The 17,848-nt window shown below is 40.8% G+C and overlaps 1 protein-coding gene across 1 annotated transcript in view; it reads right to left on the bottom strand.

The window, feature by feature from the left end:
• The window catches only part of CLTB (clathrin light chain B), a 58,893-nt gene extending 41,299 nt beyond the window's left edge, over nt 1-17,594 (bottom strand). The window contains exon 1 of the mRNA XM_053717037.1: nt 17,245-17,594. Coding sequence (XP_053573012.1) covers nt 17,245-17,434 — 190 coding nt within the window. The 5' untranslated portion in view covers nt 17,435-17,594. The remainder of the gene's footprint in view (nt 1-17,244) is intronic.
• Between the last annotated feature and the right edge of the window lie 254 nt (nt 17,595-17,848).

Here is a 17,848-nt window from a genome sequence, read left to right on the forward strand (position 1 = left end):
TCTAAGTCACAAGTTCACTCTCCCAAGACACCAGACTGGTAATTGGGGCCCCATTAAAGTGACAGGTCTCCCCACATAGTGGCGCGAAAACGCCATCTTTGTTTATTTTGCGCCATAGCACACCAGGCAGACACCCTGGCCCTTTACACACGCAATTACTGATTGCCCCTGAACTCTGCCCATATCAAGCTCTCCCAAAGGCCCTATTAAAAGTTCAGTTTGACACCCCTAACAAAAAAATAAAAATAAAAGAAATAAAGGAGGATCAGTGAAAGGCCTGCAGCTGTAAGCATCAATCCTCCGGCTGCACACGTGGAGTTTACTTCTAATACTGAGGCCTGTCATTAACATCACACAGCAAATATCCCCCACTCACCTGCATCCCAACTTAACATCTGAGGATACCATAATTGAAAGGGGGAATTAATAACTGACTTCTGGCTGTCTGAGTACCCCCTTGGTTTTCCCAACTTCACACTGCAAGCCCTTCTTCAAGCAAACAGCACAGTATTAGAGACTGCTTTAGGCTGTTCACCCTGCCATAGTTTTTATCAAAAAATTTTCTCATAGGAGCAGCTACAAATACCTCCTAAGCAATTTTGGATAGCACAGCAGGTGGGCACTCTCCCACTCCCTTTCCTGCTGTATACATTGCAGCAGGTAATATCCCATCTCCCTTTTTCCGGACTGGCCCAGAGGTGGCAATCTCCCCGGGGGGAGTGCCTCTTGCCTGGTCTTAGTGCAGAGTGACTTATTAATCCACAAAGGACTGACACTGCTGAATCTTAAGCCATTAGTTAGATGCCACAAGCACTAGCGGCATTTCCAGATTTCATAAGAAGTAAATCCGGCTAACATGGATTAATTCCCCTTAGGCCACCCAGGCCTGTCTACCACACAGTGATTTTTATTGCCACTCAGGGGGGACTACCCTGACACTACAAGATACGTTCCCACCAAGAACCCCCGCTACAGAGAACTTAACTCATCTCTCATCCAGTATGTCGCAGTCAGTGAGGGGGAAAAAGAACAAGCAGCCTTTTCTGCCAAAAAAAACTGTAATTGATCACTTTGGACCCTCAGGAGGACTACCACAGTGTGACATGGAGCCCCCAGACTCCCCCAGGTCTGATTCCTCAGATTTCGCATTAGCGGCTTTGCAAAATATACAACAAGCCCCCCCTGAGGTAGCTACTCCCTCTTTTATTATGGACTCCCTAAAATCCCTGCTGGACAAGCACCATGCTTCATTCACAGCCCAAATGGCTGCCTCCACGGCCGAACTTAAAAAGGAGATATCATCTACTAATGAAAGAATAGATAATCTAGAGAGAAGGCAGGAGAATGCTGCTGTTGAACACTCTAACTTGCAATCCTACACGCAGCGCTTAGCAGATTATCTTGAAGTAATAGATGACAAAATAGCCGATCTGGAAGATAGATCTCGGCGGAATAACCTGAGGATTCAAGGTATCCCCGAGACTGTCTCCGCAGCTGACCTACAACCATACCTAAAAGAACTGTTTCATGTGCTTGCTCCCCCTGCCACAGAAATAGAAGACTTAATGGATCGTGCGCATCGCGCACTTAAGCCCAGAGGTCTCCCAGATGACCAGCCCAGAGATACAATAGTGCGACTTCATTATTTCACTTATAAAGAGAGAATCCAGAGAGCGCACTTCCAGAAACCATCCCTCCAAGACAAATTCAAGAATTTGCAAATTTTCCCCGACCTTTCTGTGAGAACCCTACAAAAAAGAAAGACCTACGCTGAAATAACTTCTATCCTACGGAAAAATGACATCAGGTATAGATGGGGCTACCCCATAAAGCTGTTAATTTTCCGAAACAATCAGATGTTCACGGTACAAACTCCAACCAGAGGATACGAACTCCTAAAAGTGTGGAACCTGTATCCCCCCCAAAAAGAAAAACCACAAGCCAGGCAAATCCAGCTAAGTGCCTCAGCAGCAGAGTGGACAGCTTCCAACAGTCCTGCAGACCGACAGGGCGCCTCAGGGGCCACCCGGCTAAAGGACTGGTCAACTCCTTCTGTCCGAGGCCTTGGATCGCAGAAGCGACATGAAGATCAGGAATGGTCCACTCTTCCTCAAAGACACAGACCTGGATCACCTAATCCCTAGAACTTACCTTTGTAACTGCATCCTGGAGTCTGACTAACATGAACAGTTTTTGCGGGACACTGTTTGTGTGTTTGCTGAAGGATTGTGTCCCAACACCCTAAGATCTCTTAGGTCTTGTGTGCTGATTCCGGTGGTCTCTGGACGATAAGTATATCTTTTAGACTATATCCTTCTTTAATTGTTTACTCAGGTTGTTCTTACCACTGCTTATGTAAATATACAGGGACCTGCATGCTTATCAGCTGTCATTACCGTGTATAGAGTGCAATATTGTCTTAACTTTGCAGTTATCTCTAGCCTTGTCTCCATTGGTCTATAGATTGAAATTTATCCTGTTAGCCAGGGTCACACTGTTCCGCAGGTCCTGGGTGCTCGGTGTGGGCCCAACCGGAGCTCATTTCCTGCGCACTTAACATCCATAACCATAGCTGATAATATCCACTCAGCACCTCACTTTGCATGCAGAGCAGTGCAGCTTGACATGATAAGCCTTAATGTTAGTTACCAGTTTCGCTCACTAAATCCATACACGATACCCCCTAGTGATATGTGAAGATTGGCAGGAGGAATAGTTAGCTTGCATGCGCAGTAGGTAACTCTAACATTAGCACCTCAGTCTAAACAGCTTAATAGGAGACTTATTACAACATAGCTAGAAATACTAGGCGCAATACAGCAAACCATAATTCTTATATGCTCCCACATCATTAGCTGTCAACACAACTATCACATTACAAAACACAAGGCTTTTAAAACGCAGCGATATGGGGGCCTGACACACATCCAGAGCATATACGTCCCATTAATACCTGTTTAATCAGTGCAACTGGGTTAATTATAAAGGACTCCTTTAGTTCCACAACTACAATTCCCAGAACTGATTTCATGTCTCCGCAATGCAATGTACAATTGACTCCTAGTTTTCACTTTGTGATGTTATAACTGTTCACAATGTTAAAAAAGTTCCAAATGTGTAATTATTGTTTTTTTTTTTGTTTTTTGTTTTTTTACATTTCTTGTTTGCTATATATTATCACTGTTACATAATCTCTGCTATTCTACAACCCTTACATGTGACAGGCCACGAGGCCGACAATCTACAAATCGACCCCCATCCCCCCAAGTTTCAACTTCTCTGTTCTAGTGCGGCCGGCCTCCCCCCCTCTTATAAGGCCCGCCAATAATAGCAATAATAAGAACAGTAACTCCCACTAACAATTCCCACCACCTCCTCCCCCCAGCAATAGACCCCCACTCCCCCTTTTTCAAATGTGCCTCCCTTTCTAGGGAAGACGATTTATGCGGTTTCTCTCGGTCATACCGCGACTCTTATTTCATATTACACCTATACAATAACAAATTCTGATTAGAACTACAACGCTTTGGAATAGCACCAAATTATAAGAACAACTTATCTCTCTCTACTCTTGGTCTTCCTGTAAAAAAATTTTTTTTTTTTTTCCCCTTTCTTCTCCTCTCCTTCCCCCCCTCTCTCTCTCTCTAGTCTTCTCTGCTGCTCCCCCTCCTCCCCCATTTCCTCCCTCCACCTCTCCCCCCCTTAGCCCTAGTCAAAAATGTCTCTAATCTGCTCCTCCCTTAACACTCCGGACAAGAGGAGTAGGCTAATCAGCTACCTAACTCATTCCAAATCTAAAATAGCTTTCCTACAAGAGACCCATTGGGTGGAGGGCTCCTCTGTTTCCCTACATTGTAGACAGTATCCAATAGTGGAGGCAGCCTCCTTTGCAGGAAAATCTAGGGGGGTTGCAATTTTGATACATAAGTCCATACTCTTCGAAAAGATAGAAACCTTTAAAGACGTAAAAGGGAGATTCTTGATACTGAACTGTAGACTAGACAATATCCCATATACTCTAGCTAACTACTACGGCCCAAATTCCTGTCAGACGCGAGCCTTTAGAAAGTTTTTGAGACAGTTGTCATCCCACAAAACGCAGAATTTACTCCTAGCAGGGGACTTCAACATGCTACTTGACCCAGCGCTTGATAGGCGCTCCCCCAAGCTTAAGCCCTGCGATACACAAACTGCTAGGACTGCAAAACAATTTAGCAACCTTCTAGCCCAATATAACTTATTTGACATCTGGCGTTCTCACCACCCTACCTCCAGAGACTACTCATACTACTCTAGAGTGCATAATTCCTATACAAGGATTGACTATTTCTTCTGTGAGCCTAGATTACTAGACCTGGTCCAGTCAATACGCATGCCCGGTTGTACATGGTCTGACCATTCCTCGGTTCAGCTTTCCTTGAATCACCCTAATAGTGCCCCATTTAGGCCTTCTTGGAGACTCCCAGAATATCTACTCTCGAGTCCAGAACAGGTTGTACTCATCCGGAAGGAGATATCCGAATACTTGAGTATAAATGATAACGGCGCAGTTGATGATTTCTGCCTGTGGAGTTCCCTCAAGGCATACCTCAGAGGAGTGTTCATCAAACTGACAACAGAGCATAGGAAACGCATAGGTAGTTCACTTGCCCAACTTCATACCACCCTGAGGAGACTGGATCCCTTACATAAGGAGTCCTTAGACCCCCAGGTTCTCATTCAAATTGAAACCATCAAAGCACAAATCTCGGCCCTAGAGGCAAAAAGACACCAGGCCCAGGTTCGTCAGTTTAAACAGACTTTCTATGCCAAAGGAAACAAAGCCGATAGGCTATTGGCCAATCAGCTCAGGCAAAGAACCGCGGAAGCACGTATCCCATATATTAAAACACCCCAGGGGACTGTCCGATTACCAGCAGACATTGGGAAGGCTTTCGCCTCTTACTATTCTTCACTTTATAATTTAGCAGACTCTCCTGCCCATCAGGTTCCCCCCACTCAGCACATTCAGAACTTCCTGGACAACCTTTCTTTACCGACTCTTACGGCAGACCAGATAGAATTACTCGAAGCCCCATTCAGCTCCAAAGAAGTCCTTTCCATCATCAAGTCTCTGAAGCCACGCAAAGCTCCGGGACCAGACGGTTATGGCGCTCTGTTTTATAAAACGTTTTGCCTACAACTCGCCCCGCTCTTAACTAGAGTTTGCTCCCTAGCTAGAGAGACAGGTACCCTACCGTCTGAACTATTGGAGGCGATCATTGTAACCATCCCGAAACCGGGTAAAACCCCTAATGTGTGCGAACACTTTCGCCCCATTTCACTGATCAATGCAGACGTGAAGCTGCTGGCGAAGCTCCTGGCTTCTAGATTGAACCTAGTATTATCGACGTTGCTGGATGGCGATCAGGTGGGCTTCACTCCCGGCAGAGAGGGCCCGGATAACACCCGTCGGATTCTCAATATATATTTTGAAGCCAAGAGGCGCAATCTCCCCTGCACGACCTTAGCCTTAGATGCCGAAAAGGCTTTTGATAGGGTCAATTGGACATATCTATTTGAAGTATTAAATAAGTTTGGATTTCCTCCTGGTTTTTGCTCTTGTGTCAAGGCCTTATACGCGGCCCCCTCGGCCTCGGTTAGGGGCCTGGGGTTTCGCTCCCCGGCCTTTCCCATCACAAATGGGACCCGTCAGGGCTGTCCCCTCTCCCCGTTACTATTCTCCTTAGTTATGGAACCGCTGGCCGAGGCGATAAGAATCAATCCTGACATTCGTGGTGTAGAGATTGAGGGCACTCTACAAAAAACCGCATTATTCGCGGATGATTTAACTGTATTCTTGAGCGATCCTCTTCACTCTCTCCCCAATCTTTTTAAATTATTAGATTGGTTTGGGCACATTAGTTATTACAAACTCAATGTCAGTAAGACAGAGGCCTATGTTATTAACCTATCAGGCCCGTCGCTCGCAGAACTCCAACAAAACTATGCATTCAACTGGTCCCAACACCGGATTAAGCATCTAGGGGTCTACCTCTCTTGGAGCATTCCCACTATAATCGATTCTAACTTCTACCCCCTCCTCCAGCATTTTCAGTCTAGTGTCGATAGATGGAGTGTCCCATGCATTTCTTGGCTTGGACGCATAGCAGCATTTAAAATGCTCTTACTCCCCAAACTCACGTATTTATTCCGCTCGCTTCCTATCCCTGTTCCTAAGTCTCTAATTGGCAAGTTCCAGCAAATCTGCAACAAATACATATGGAAAAACAAGCACCCTAGGGTTGCTACCAGAATACTACAACAACCACTCTTAAGTGGCGGCGCGGCGCCCCCAACTTAACCTATTACCACGAGGCCTCGAGACTCTCTCAAATTTTGGCATGGAATAATGTTGACAATAAAAATAAATGGCAAATCCTAGAACAAGCAGTGCTCCCCAGTCCTCTCACTCTACGGGACCTTATATGGTTGCCCAAACATATTAGGTCATACTACGGAATACAGAATATAGTTATCACCCATGCCCTTCGCCTGTGGGATAGACTGCGCTCACTCCCCCAGATAGCTCCTCACCCTTCCCCCATCCATTCCCTGGCAGGCCTGCTAGCGGCCCTCAGGGATTCTCATCCTTGTCTATGGCAGGAGTCTGGGATACACCATATGGCGGATCTATACCTCAACAACCAATTCCTCACCACTGAGCAGTTCACCAATATCTACAACCCAAATCAGCTTCTTCTATTCGAGTTCTGGAGGCTCAGGAGTCTTCTGAAATCTTGGGGATTCTTGAACCAACCCCCCCGAGACCCCACTATGTGGGAAAAAAGGTGGACCACCAATATGAAGATACCCAGGGCTCTGTCGGTTTCCTACAGAGACCTGATGAACTCCCCCATCTTCCTTAGGTCGGCTTACGCCTTAGCCTGGGAGGATGCTTTTCAATTTCGAGCAGAGCAAGATGACTGGGCCAGGGCAGTAACTCTAACCAAACAAGCACTCCACTGTATTACCTTACTTGAACTATACCTTAAAGTTTGTACGCAATGGCATCTCACACCACTTAGGCTGTTCAAAATCTCTCAAATTAACTCCCCGCTATGCTGGAGGCAATGTGGATTGGTGGGTTCGTCGGCTCACGTCTGGTGGGAATGCCCGGCATTAGCTTCCTTTTGGCGCACTGTCTCATACAATTGCAGTAATCTACTCCCCCAATTAGGGGTCTCTCCATAAGCGGCCCTGCTGCACCTAAACATAGACACGACCTCTCCCCCAAAATCCCTACTTCTTGTTTATATTCTTATCTCAGCTAAATTAGCTATTGCGAGACTGTGGAGGCAGCAAACCCCGCCTACCTGGGGGGAAGTAGTCAAAACCATGACCTACCTAGAGACAATGGAAGGCCCGATTTTCACCCAACATAATAAAACCTTCCTACACTCAGAAATCTGGGAAACTTGGAGGCAGATGACCTAACCCCCTCACTGAGAAGTAAACCGGAACACTAGCTGTAAGTGCCAGGCATTCCCCCTCTCCTTCTCCCCTCCCCCCACCTGTGACCCCCCCCTATTTTTTTTTTTTTTTTCTCTTTCTTCTTCTTCCTTCCTCTTCTCCTCTTTTTCTGACTATTCTAATTACCCTAAAGGTTGTTCTTATCAGTCATGCCCGACTATGATTGAGCTCATTCCATACTCTCATGATCGAATGGATCTCCATGACCCGCCATTACCGTAATGTGTGTAAAGTTTATTACAAAAAACGACTAGTAAGAAAAGTCCAATGTTCATATGGAGCTTTAATGTTATTTATTTGTTTGCCTGTTTCTGTTGTTCCCTCCATACTATAACTAAATGTAACTTACAAGAAGCTCTGTAACCTGCATAGCATTACAAAGATTTGTAATTTGTACTTTTCTGAATTTCAATAAAAATAAAAATATAAAAAAAAATAAAAAAAAAAAATAGCATCACAAATAAAATGATTAGCATGTTGCAGCAAACAAACAATGCAATATAAGTCAGAATCCAATTCTTGTTGCATTAACCCCTTAATGACCGGACCATTTTTCAATTTTCTTACCCTTAATGACAATGGCTATTTTTACATTTGTGCAGTGTTTGTGTTTAGCTGTAATTTTCCTCTTACTCATTTACTGTACCCACACATATTATATACCGTTTTTCTCGCCATTAAATGGACTTTCTAAAGATACCATTATTTTCATCATATCTTATAATTTACTATAAAAAAAATACAAAATATGAGGAAAAAATGGAAAAAAAAAAAACACTTTTTCTAACTTTGACCCCCAAAATCTGTTACACATCTACAACCACCAAAAAACACCCATTGTAAATAGTTTCTAAATTTTGTCCTGAGTTTAGAAATACCCAATGTTTACATGTTCTTTGCTTTTTTTGCAAGTTATAGGGCAATAAATACAAGTAGCACTTTGCTATTTCCAAACCACTTTTTTTTAAAAATTAGCGCTAGTTACATTGGAACCCTGATATCTTTCAGGAATCCCTGAATATCCCTTGACAAGTATATATTTTTATTTAGAAGACATTCCAAAGTATTGATCTAGGCCCATTTTGGTATATTTCATGCCACCATTTCACCGCCAAATGCGATCAAATAAAAAAAATTGTTGACTTTTTCACAATTTTTTTCACAAACTTTAGGATTCTCGCTGAATTTATTTACAAACATCTTGTGCAATTATGGCATAAATGGTTGTAAATGCTTATTTGGGATCCCCTTTGTTCAGAAATAGCAGACATATATGGCTTTGGTGTTGCTTTTTGGTAATTAGAAGGCCGCTAAATGCCGCTGCACACCATACGTGTATTATGCCCAGCAGTGAAGGGGTTAACTAGGGAGCTTGTAGGGAGCTTTTAGGTTTAATTTTAGCTTTAGTGTAGTGTAATAGACAACCCAAATTAATGATCTAGGCCCATTTTGGTATATTTCATGCCACCATTTCACCGCCAAATACGATCAAATAAAAAAAAACTGTTAAATTTTTCACAATTTTAGGTTTCTCACTGAAATTATTTACAAACAGCTTGTGCAATTATGGCATAAATGGTTGTAAATGCTTCTCTGGGATACCCTTTGTTCAGAAATAGCAGACATATATGGCTTTGGCGTTGCTTTTTGGTAATAATAAGGCCGTTAAATGCTGCTGCGCACCACACTTGTAATATGCCCAGCAGTTAAGGGGTTAATTAGGTAGCTTGTAGGGTTAATTTTTATCTTTAGTGTAGAGATCAGCCTCCCACCTGACACATCCCACCCCCTGATCCCCCCCTGACCTCCCTCAAACAGCACTCTTCCCTCCCCCACCTCACAATTCTCACCGCCATCTTAAGTACTGGCAGAAAGTCTGCCAGTACTGAAATAAAAATCATTTATTATTTTTTGTTATTTTTTTTTTCATACTGTCTGCAGTCTGCATCCCCCCTTACCCCACAACCTCCCTGATCCCCCCATACATCTCTCTAACCCTCCCCCTCTACCTATTTGCCGCCATCTTAGGTACTGGCAGCTGTCTGCCAGTACCCAATTTGCCCCCCAAAATAGTTTTTTTTTAACTTTTTTAGATTAAAAATTAGTTTTCTGTAGTGTAGCTGGCCCCCCTTAATTATCTACATCCCTCCCCCTCCCAGATCCCTTACTAAACAAAGAAGATCCCCATGCATCTTTATTGATCTGATTTTTTTTTCTCAGGCATATTTTGTGTACGCGCAGAGTGGCCCTTTCTGCATCGGTGGGCAAAATAAGGGATTGCAGTGATGCCTCAATATTGAGGCATCACTACAATCCCTTGTAAGCAGCTGGAAGCGATCATGATCGCTTCCAGCACTGCTAACAACAGAGGACGTACCAGGTACGTCAATTGTCATTAAGGGAATGTTTTTCTGTGACGTACCTGGTAAGTCCTCTGTCATTAAGGGGTTAAATTCTCCAACCAAAAAATTGAAGCAGCTGCAACATCAGCTAAAGAAATTGCAGGCCTAAGAAGATGACCTGAATATAAATAGGCTTTCCTTAGATAAGATTCAAGCTTCCTATCTAAAGGATCTTTAAAGGAAGTACTATCTTCCATAGGAATAGTGGTTCGTTTAGCAAGAGTAGAAATAGCCCCATCAACTTTGGGGATCTTTTCCCAAAACTCTATTGAAATTGCTGGTAAAGGATACAATTTTTTAAACCTTGCAGAAGGATTAGAAATCATATCAGAAATAGCATCAGGAATAGGAAAAACCTCTGGAGTAACCACAGGAGGTTTAAAAACAGAATTTAAATGTTTACTGGTTTTAATATCAAGAGGACTAGCTTCCTCAATATTCAAAGTAATTAACACTTCTTTTAACAAAGAACGCATATACTCCATTTTAAATAAATAAGTAGATTTGTCAGTGTCAATATCTGAGGAAGGATCTTCTGAATCAGATAGATCCTTATCAGAGGTGGATAATTCATTATGTTGTCGGTCATTTGAAATTTCATCAACTTTATGAGAAGTTTTAAAAGACCTCTTACGCTTATTAGAAGGCGGAAATGCAGACAAAGCCTTCTGAATAGAATCAGTAACAAATTCTTTAAAATTCATAGGTATATCATGTACATTAGAAGTTGAAGGAACTGCAACCGCAATGTACTATTACTGATGGACACACTATCTGCATGTAAAAGTTTATCATGACAACTAATACAAATGACATTAGGAGATATAATCTCCACAATTTTACAACAAATGCACTTAGCTTTGGTAGAACCGATGTCAGGCAGCAAAGTTCCAACAGATACTTCTGAGGCAGGTTTAGATTGAGACATCTTGCAAAATGTAAAAGAAAAAAAACATATAAAGCAAAATTATCAATTTCTTTATATGACAGTTTCAGGAATGGGAAAAACTGCAAATAGCATAGCCCTCTGACATAGAAAAAGGCAAGAGGCAAAAAGCAATGGGGCAAATAAATAATGAAAAAAGTTTGGCGCCAAGTATGACGCACAATGTAACTGAAATTTTTTTTGGCGCCAACCATGTCCGGAAATGACACACTCGCGTCACTAACGACACAACCCTGTGTGAAACCTCTGCGTCAATTAAAACGCCAGAAATTACGAACTTGCGCCAACGGACGTGCCTTTGGCACCAAAATATTCTCATGCCAAGAATGACGCAATAAAGTGTAGCATTTGGCGCACCCGCGAGCCTAAGTCAGCCCGCAATTTGAAACAAAGTAGTCAATTGGAAAAAAGACTAAACCCCAGGTAAGAAAAATATTTCTTAATATTAACTTTCCCCAAATATGAAACCGACAATCTGCAAAAGGAAATACATGAACCTGACTCATGGTAAATATAAGTACAATACATATATTTAGAACTTTATATAAATGCGTAGAGTGCCAAACCATAGCTGAGGTGTCTTAAGTAATAAAAACATACTTACCAAAAGACACCCATCCACATATAGCAGATAGCCAAACCAGTACTGAAACGGTTATCAGTAGAGGTAATGGTATATGAGAGTATATTGTCGATCTGAAAACAGAGGTAGGAGATGAATCTCTACGACCGATAACAGAGAACCTATGAAAAAGACCCCGTTAGGAAAATTATTGCATTCAATAGGTGATACTCTCCACGTCCCTCTGACATTCGCTGTACTCTGAGAGGAATCGGGCTTCAAAATGCTGAGAAGCGCATGTCAACGTAGAAATCTTAGCACAAACTTACTTCACCACCTCCATAGGAGGCAAAGTTTGTAAAACTGAATTGTGGGTCAGGGGTATATTTATAGGCATTTTGAGGTTTGGGAAACTTTGCCCCTCCTGGTAGGATTGTATATCCCATACGTCACTAGCTCATGGACTCTTGCCAATTACATGAAAGAAAATGCTAAAGATTCTCTGGTCTTTTGGGCAAGTTTTAGACAGAAATACCTGGTCCTTAAGGGGATAATTTACCTGCAAGGCAGTCCAATAAAGTCTTTAGGTCACACAGAAAATTTTGATATCAAGCACCATGGGCTAGATTTATCATTGAAATTCTCCTCTATTTTCTCCTTAATTTTCTCCTGAGAATGAATCCCCTTATTTATCATGTAACGCGCCTAAAATAAAGGGCAATTCGACTCCAGAACTCTCCTACTAAATCCACGTTCATCAAGGAATGCCGGTGCGGCAAAAAAAAAAAAAAAGATTAATTCTAGCCATCGCAGGTGCATTTTTAAGACTATGCCATGTAATACGACCAGTCACAAATTTATCATTTACATGCGCCTCGCGAGAACACAAACTTCTCTCACAAATGCGTGTACAACAGTTCTCCATAAGTACTGTGGAGAACACCATTGAAATCATCTTTCTGCTCTGGTTGTGCGCACATCTAACGTGATCATGGAGTTTTTTTTAAACGCTAGCAGCAGGTATATCTATTGCAAGTTAAGAGGTTGCATATGGTGGCATTTAAATTAAAAATTTTAATATAATAAAAAAAAAAATCAGTAGTTTTGTTAGCTACTGAATGCGGAAAAAGGCGGCCACTTGCAGCATTTAGCTCTTTTCAGGGCCGGATTTCTTCTTGTGAAAATGAAACGCTAAGATCTGTGCAAATCCAGATCTAAGTGTTTTGTACTTTTACTAGAGGAACTTCGGCTCTGAAAAGAGACAAATGCCACGAGCCGTCACCTTCTTTCGCATTCGGCAGCTAACGAAACTGCCGAATGCACATCTCTAAAAATGTATCTCTGCTATGCTGGACAGTGCTGGTTACATGACACAGCCTTAAAAGGAAAGTACACCAACACACACAGTCAAAACAGACAGGCACACTAATACAAGAAACACACACAAAAAAAGTCTTAAAGGGACTGATCGCTGTAGGTACAAACATGCATAGAGACTAAAAAAGGGACAGGCACACACACACAATGCACACAGACTCAAATGGACAGCTCACACCACACCCACACAAAAAGGCACACATATAACACAAACAACATTTAAAGAGGCCTATCATTCCACACACAGAAGCATCAAACAACCTAGCAAAATCATGCATTATACAGGGTAAACTGCTGGAGGAGGAGTCACTAAAGGGGGCAGGTAGGGAGGTTCTATATTAACTAAAACACATGTGTGTCAATGAGGTCATAGCAATCAACTCCTTTCTACAAAAGGAGCTGCACAGCTACAGAAAAGACAATTAGATTAAACAACTGTCAGTAAATTAGTTAGGTATTGGAGTGCTGTGACAATGAAGTATTGAATATGGAAACCATAATGAAGTGGGTCAAGAAGAGGGCATTAGGAAATATTATCAGAAGGGCTTAACTGCAGAATTGCATAACCCGGTCCCTTACCAAATAAAGTCACTGCTTTGTCTTAAAAAAATCGACAGCTGTTCAAAGCGACAGTGATGAATTTTCACAGCCAATTATAAGAAAAGCAAGAGGTTTTAGATTAACTGATAAAAGCTAAGGTATGTTAATGTTTTAATAATATTCTCACAGTATATTAAGCATTTTACTTATAAATACATTTACAGGGACACAAAGGAGCAATGATAACAATCTTCTGGCATTTTATTTTTACACTACTGCTTGTCCATAGCGGTGTCCAACCGGTTCCTGGGGGTTAATGTCAACTCTGAATCAGCAACACACTACCAATTCTGAGGTGAATGTGGCTGCTAATTGGTGCCTATGCACATATGCTGCCCATGATTGCCTTCAAACCAGTGAAGTATTGCTGTTCCTCTGGTTATTTTAACTATGTGTTTATCTCCTAAACTCATAGTTCTCTGCAAGCAATAGTGGAATAATAAAATTCTGTGTTCTCCCCAGGCCCTAGTATTATCATCATCATGTTATTTGTAGAGCGCCAACAGATTACGCAGTGCTACCCTATTTTAATGGGCACACCACCAGGCTCATTTTACTGACCACCCAGCTAAAATGTAAGCCAATATAAAGTTAAAATGAGCCAATATTACTTTTTATTTAATGTTCGTTGAACAAACTATCACTAATTTATGTTAAATTTTGCAATTGTTTTGTGCTTTGTATAGCTTAAGAACGTTTATAAATAAAAGAAAAAAACTTTATTACTATTGCATTATTTCACAGCCCCTACCCAGAAACTCCATAATTCCACCCAGCTGGCAAAAAATTCTGTGGAGAACACCTACACATTTAAACATTTTATTGCTGCCCTTTTATGTTCCTTTAAGACTGAAAGGCAGAAGACATGAGAAATACATTTTCATATTCCGTCCTCAAGGCCTGCAGACAGGTCAAAATTAAATTATTTCTCTGAATTGGATTTACCACATGACACCTACAATCCTAAAAGGTCTGCCTTTAGCTCTCAAGCACCAAATATGGATAGAGGAAAGTGAAAGGTGAATTCATATAATCTCCTTTTGAGTACTATTTCCTCTATTAATGCTCAGTATTAAATTCACAATTTGAAATTGAAATGCCTAACCAAAAGAATCAAGGCCATCTATAAATTGGCTGATGAGCAACTTTTAGCTTAAAGGGACACTGTACCCAAAAATGTTCTTTCGTGATTCAGATTGAGCATGAAATTTTAAGCAACTTTCTAATTTACTCCTATTATCAAATTGTCTTCATTCTCTTGGTATCTTTATTTGAAATTCAAGAATGTAAGTTTAGATGCCGGCCCATTTTTGGTGAACAACCTGGGTTGTCCTTGCTGATTGGTGGATCAATTCATCCACCAATAAAAAATTGCTGTCCAGAGTACTGAAACCAAAAAAAAGCTTAGATGCCTTCTTTTTCAAATAATGATAGCAAGAGAACGAAGAAAAATTGATAATAGGAGTAAATTAGAAAGTTGCTTAAAATCGCATGCTCAATTTGCATCACGAAAGAAAATTTTTGGGTACAGTGTCCCTTTAAGCAGATCTTGCTGACCCAAGATCCAGTGGCAGAGCTATTGTTCAATGTTGAACAGAGCAGTCAATATATCAATAAGTAATATTTGCTTCTGTACAGTCTGAATGCATCATTCATTAAACACGTACACACAATATATGCATTGTCTATACCTGATGTCTATGCACTTTTGTAAAATAAAGCAGCCAGATTGACCTCAGGAGATGGATGCTTAACAAAATAAGGTTTTTGTGACACTAAATCTTGCAGCTTATTGTGGGTGTGTTAATGTGGCAGAGGGTAAAGAGGATATAGACTACATAAAAGAATAGAAAGGTTATAATTAAAATGTGCTTTTTTTCAGCGGCATGCGCACACTCGCTGTGAGGGCCCGTTCACCAGCATTCAAACACACTTTCTCAGAGAGCCATCAGTGGCTTGTATGAAGCAAATTAAGTATTTACAAACACAATACACACGGTCACCAGCTCTCTGAGCTTGAATACTGGTGCACAGGCTCTGACAGCATATGTGTGTATGCCGCTGAAAAACAGTGATCATTTTTACTAGAAGCATTTTTGCAAATGCAAGTATACTGCAAAAATGATTATATTTAAAATTTAAATGCACCCAATGACCTTTCTATCTCTTTAAAGGGACACTGAACCCAATTTTTTTTCTTTTGGGATTGAGATAGAGCATGCAATTTTAAGCAACTTTCTAATTTACTCCTATTATCAAATTGTCTTCATTCTCTTGGTATCTTTATTTGAAATGCAAGAATGTAAGTTTAGATGCCGGCCCATTTTTGGTGAACAACCTGGGTTGTTCTTGCTGATTGGTGGATAAATTCATCCACCAATAAACAAGTGCTTTCCATGGTTCTGAAACAAAAAAATAGCTTAGATGCCTTCTTTTTCAAATAAAAAAAGCAAGAGAACGAAGAAAAATTGATAATAGGAGTAAATTAGAAAGTTGCTTAAAATTGCTGCTCTATCTGAATCACGAAAGAAAAAATTTGGCTTCAGTGTCCCTTTAACTTTCTTTTTTTTTTGTTTAACCTTTTTTAAAGTGTTGAGTTAATGAGGCTGAACAGCAACAACAAATTAAAGGTCAAAGTATAGGTTGCAATATAGTATAAAGAATCAGCACATTTTGAAACTAAATAAATGTGTAGACAGCAGAAGTGCTGGGTGTTACTATTGTATATATTGTTAGCAGGAGAAAAAAAAAATATCAGGGCGAGGTTGCAAAAAAAAAAATATTTCCTGGGTGCAAAGTTGGAATATGAAACTCTTCCAGTATTCCTGCCTTTATTTGAGAACCACCCTTCCTCTAAGTGAAATGTTTGGTGGAGCACAAAAGCCGTGAGCCGTTCAACCTGTCATTTGATCAGGGCAGAATAAATATGAGCTACAACTTTATACAAAGAGTGAGCTACTACAGGAAATGCAAAGGAAATAACAAAAGGTGCCAGCTGGTGCCAGCTCTTACTTTGAAACATTATAAATATAGTAAAACTGGCATATGTTTCACATATATATGCAATGTATATGGGCATATTATAAAATGAACAAACTATAAATAAAATATTAGTTTGTTATTATGTGATATGTAATTGTCTGCTAAAGTAATACACAAAAAACTGACACCAACTAAAGAACAGGTAACTTGCTGCACCTTGGGAGGTGTATAGTGATATCTGAGCTTGATTAGCTTATGAAAAAATATACTTAGGATACAAATTTAAAACATTTGAACCAGGTTCCCCTAACTTTAAAATTACATTTATTTCAAGATGAGCATTCTATTAATAAAATTGTAAATATACATACAACATGCATTAATATAAATAGAAATCCACATATTATCCACACCTCTCCTGCTGTCAATCTTTAATGAGTGGTGTGTAATTTCAAACAGGAAAAAAATATATATTTAAAAAAAAAAAATAATGTCATATAAAAATTAATACTTCACTAAACAAAAAGATGTGACATTCTTTCAATGTTTTTGTAATGTAACCGGTTGCCTGAATTGACTTTATTAATATAATTAAAGTGTATAATGCTTTCAGACGTTACAATTTACTTAATAATTATTACCGTTTTTAAATATATGTTGCACTTTTCTAGTGCATGTGCAATTCCCATGATTAGGAGGCCAGCAATGTAAACTGAAAACTATACCCCACCTGCCATCAGGTGATGTGTGACCTTGGAAAGCTCTATGTAACCTACCTGCTAGCCATCCATCTGAGAATGTCAGCTCTGCGGGTTAGGAAGTAAGTAGAAGACCCTAATCCATGATTACAAGCTTTTGTTTACCTGGCTCAGCCTCTGGTTGATCAAACGAATTGGTCTGGCTGCCAACCAGCACTGCCCCAAACCCTTCGTCATTCTCTATCCCTGCAATTTCGCTCTCTTGTTGGGCCAGGAAAGCAGCGGCTGGATCCTCCTCTGTCTCTCCAGCAGCTCCACTCTCCGATGAAGAGAAGAAACCAAAGTCATCAGACATGGCTGCTTTATTCAGTACTGGCGCGGTGATATACGGAAGATGGCACTAGGCAGTGATTGTTGATAACACAGTGAAGCCTTAGTAGAAGATAGGGGCCATTGCCACTCACTGCACCCAGTGACTACTGCCAGTACTCGAATCCACAGCAGAGGGAGGACTATGAGTGACATCAGCTGCGGTACACAACGACCACCAGCAGGTGTCACTACACTAAACACTGCGTGCCGAAAGTGACTCCTGCTGTGAAATATCACTATAGGTCAGCTATCAAGCAGCTGCAATTTAGTTTCGAAAACGGCATTTTATGCATTTGGACATTTTATTTCCCAGTGCGTATAGGTATGCCATATAGGTGAAAAAAAAATAAAAACTAACAATTTAGGGAAAAATCATAGTCATTTTCATATATTGTGA

Source organism: Bombina bombina, chromosome 6 (genome assembly GCF_027579735.1).
Source record: "Bombina bombina isolate aBomBom1 chromosome 6, aBomBom1.pri, whole genome shotgun sequence".
NCBI lineage: Eukaryota > Metazoa > Chordata > Amphibia > Anura > Bombinatoridae > Bombina > Bombina bombina.